Source organism: Hakea prostrata, chromosome 3 (genome assembly GCF_041222555.1).
Source record: "Hakea prostrata isolate BN-2017 chromosome 3, UWA_Hpros_2, whole genome shotgun sequence".
NCBI classification, from domain to species: domain Eukaryota; kingdom Viridiplantae; phylum Streptophyta; class Magnoliopsida; order Proteales; family Proteaceae; genus Hakea; species Hakea prostrata.
Genome location: NC_142602.1, coordinates 57,778,559 through 57,782,081, shown reverse-complemented (window position 1 = coordinate 57,782,081; position 3,523 = coordinate 57,778,559). Strand labels below are relative to the sequence as shown.

At 39.4% G+C, this 3,523-nt stretch overlaps 1 protein-coding gene across 1 annotated transcript; it reads left to right on the top strand.

The window, feature by feature from the left end:
* The first annotated feature begins 1,590 nt into the window (after positions 1 to 1,590).
* Positions 1,591 to 2,511, top strand: LOC149022597 (uncharacterized). The gene has a single exon (XM_089147660.1). It carries the CDS (start codon positions 1,591 to 1,593, stop codon positions 2,509 to 2,511), a length of 921 nt encoding a protein of 306 aa, XP_089003786.1.
* Positions 2,512 to 3,523: the final 1,012 nt, after the last annotated feature.

Below are 3,523 nucleotides of genomic sequence, written 5' to 3'. Positions count from 1 at the left end.
AGCTTAGGACACCTTTGCATACACACACATGTAAATGAATCCATAATATGTAATCCATGTTACTAGAGTGACCTAGGACATGTTAGTAAGGTGTACAACGCTTAGGATTGTCAAAACGATCCAAAAATCCAAGCCATATCCCAGCCCAAAGTTGTTTAGAAAAACAGAGCCCAGACGGATGTCCGTCTGAGCAGACGGACGTCCGTCTGTACTGATAACTTTGTTTCTCAGGAAACAACAGAAGGCTAGACGGATGTCCGTCTGAGCCAGTCCAGGCTAGACGGATGACCGTCTGAGCCAGTCAAGACGGATGTCCGTCTGAGCCAGTCCAGGCCAGACGGATGTCCGTCTGGGACGGACGTCCGTTTGGCCCAGATTTGACTATAACGGCTAGTTTAAAGAGAATATCCTCTACAGCTGTTTGCAACGGATACTTTTGAGACGGATGACCGTCTGACCAGACGGACGTCCGTCTGGGCTGAAAAACAGGATAAAAATGTGTCCGTTTTCTATCCGTTGGGGATTGGGTTTTGGCACTCAAAGGTGCTCTATATAAACCCAATTCACCTCATTTGAGAGGAACAACACTCACACTTGATCACCCACTCCCCAAGTGATCTTAAAGCTCTCAAATTGCAAGAAAGCCTTGTGCTTTGCCTTTCACCTTCTCTCCAACCTTGAAGAACATACCAAGGTGTTAAAGTAAGCTTGTGGAAGTCAAGGTTGAGGTGATTGAAGGCTTTGGTGGTGCATGCATTTCATATCTTGAGCATACAACTCTTATTGCATCACACACACACAAGAGGTAAAGTGTCACACCTCTTGTTAAGGTAACATCCTTCTCTTGTAACTGTTTTCAATTCTAGTCTAGGTAGATTATAATTGGTTTTGGGTACTCTTGCCCGTGAACAACGATTGGTTGGGTGCTCTTGCCCGTGAACAAAGATTGAAGAGGGTGCTCTTGCCCTAAGATAAACAAAGATTGTAAAGGGTGCTCTTGCCCCGTAACAAAGATTGTAAAGGGTTTGATCTCTACCCATTGTATTGAAAGAGAATCACTAATGGAATACTCTCTTGAGGCCAAGAGAGGAGTGGACGTAGACTTGCAAAGTCGAACCACAATAAAATACTTGTCTTGTGGTTGATTGTATTGTTTAATTTCATTTGAATTTTCAATTTACTTTGTATTTCCGCACAAACCGAAAAATTGGGACAATCCACTAGTTGCAACCTAATCACCCCCCCTCTAGGTTGCACCAACAATTGGTATCAGAGCGGGAGCTCAAATTAAGATTGAAATCAATCTTTAAAAGAGTTAAAGATCATGGCCTTTCCTTTTTATGAAGTTCCTTCAAGAACCGAAGGTCTTAACACTGCTAGACCTCCATACTTTGATGGAGAAGACTTTGCCTATTGGAAAAATAGGTTTGAAGACTTTGTGTGTGCACATATATCGATGTGTGGAACGTCATAACATGTGGACCAAATGAGGTTCTCAAAAGAGATGAACATGGCCATAAGGTACCCAAACTTAGAACCGAGTGGACTTTGATCGACAATGTCAAAATTCAATTAAACCACAAAGCAAAAATGTTTTTGCAATGTGCGTTAGGTGAAAAAGTCTACAATAGATGTGGCATTTGCAAAAGTGCCAAAGAAATTTTTGATAAGCTGGTAGTCACATATGAAGGGACTGATCATATCAAAAGGATGAACCTAGACATCTACATGCTTCAATATGAAGAGTTTAAAATGTTAGATTATGAGGATATTACTTCTTTATTTAGTAGATTTACTAACATTGTGAACAAGTTGTATAGCCTTGGAAAAGAATTGGCAAATGAGGACATAACTAGAAGAATTCTGATAGCTCTTCCACCCTCACGGAGACCCAAAAGGACAGCAATTCAAGAAGCGGGGAATCTGTCTAAAATTACCATTGATGAGCTAATGGGATCTTTGCTAGCTCATGAAGTGGAGCTTGAAGAAGACAAGCAAGCAAGCGTGCAGCAGGATCGAAGGAAGAGGTCCATAGCTCTAAAGAGTGCCACCAAAGAAAAAGAAGAAAGTGAGAGTGAAGAAGAAGACTTGGACAGTGAGCTCTACCAAATCGCCAAAGAGTTCAAGAGACTTCTCAAAAAGAAAAGAGGGAAGTATCTTCACAAAGGAGAATCCTCTAGGGAGCACAAAGGTAAAGATCCTTCTAAGAAAAAATGTTATGTTTCTAATGTCACTTGTAACAAGTGTAGGAAACCGGGCCACATCAAGTCCGAGTGCCCATATATGGCTAACATATCCTACAACACAAGTGAGGAGGAGTCCAAGGAAGAAAGAATCAACTTGGCTTTAATGGCAAAGTCCATGGAAGAACAAGAAGACCTTGAGGTAAATTCTTCCCATAATCCTAATTCCATTAGCAATAATGATAACGGATTAATAGATGACATTGATAGGGACAACTCATTTGGAGTATTGTTCAAAATTATTAAGGATCCTGAAAAAGGGTATTAAGAAAGAGTATGTCATTCTCTTTCCTTTTATGCATTCATGTAGGGGGAGAGTGCATATGTGAGGGAGAGAAGTTGTTAACTTATGCATTAATTCAGGGGGAGCATAAGTTAAGAAGGGAGAATTATTTGAGGGGGAGCACTTCATGCTCTTCATGCTTGTGTCAATGACAAAGGGAGAGTTAATTGAGGGAGAGCATTTTATGCATTATTTTTGTTGATAACAAAGGGGGAGAGTTATTTGCGGAGAAGCATCTCCTATATTTTGTTGATAACAAAAGGGGAAGAAAAATTCTATAAATTATATAATTTTGAATTAGATAATTCATTAGCTCCTATATTGTTTGTTGATGATAAAAGGGGGAGAAAACCGCATGAATGAATTAGATAATAATTCATGGGGAAAACATGTCATAACATGCATATGAATGAGCATCGACTGCTATTAATGATCATTCATATTTTGCCTCATTCATGTGTTTGTCATCATCAAAAAGGGGGAGATTGTTGGAAAATGCCATGTCAGCATTTTGCCACATCGGCTTCCATTGATTTTGATGATAACAAACATAAAACTTGAATTCACCATGTTTTGATGATAACAAACATGAATTAGAATTCACTATGGAAAAACATGTAAATAACATGTATATGAATGAGTGTTTATTTGCTATTAATTATCATTCATATCTTCCAATCATTCATGTGTTTATCATCATCAAAAAGGGGGAGATTGTTGGGAAATGCCATGTCAGCATTTGCCACATCAGCCTCTATTGGTTTTGATGATAATAAGCATGAATCACTAATGGCTATATTGAGTTATGATGTTTTAGTTCAAGATGAGAACAAGTGGACCAACTCCAAGTCAAAGCCATATGCAAGTCAAAGCCAAGATCATGCCAAGACAGACATGAAGATGGACATGAAGTCTAAGTCAAGATGACCATGCCAAGACAGACATGAAGATGGACATGAAGTCTAAGTCTAGATGACCATGCCAAGATGGACATGAA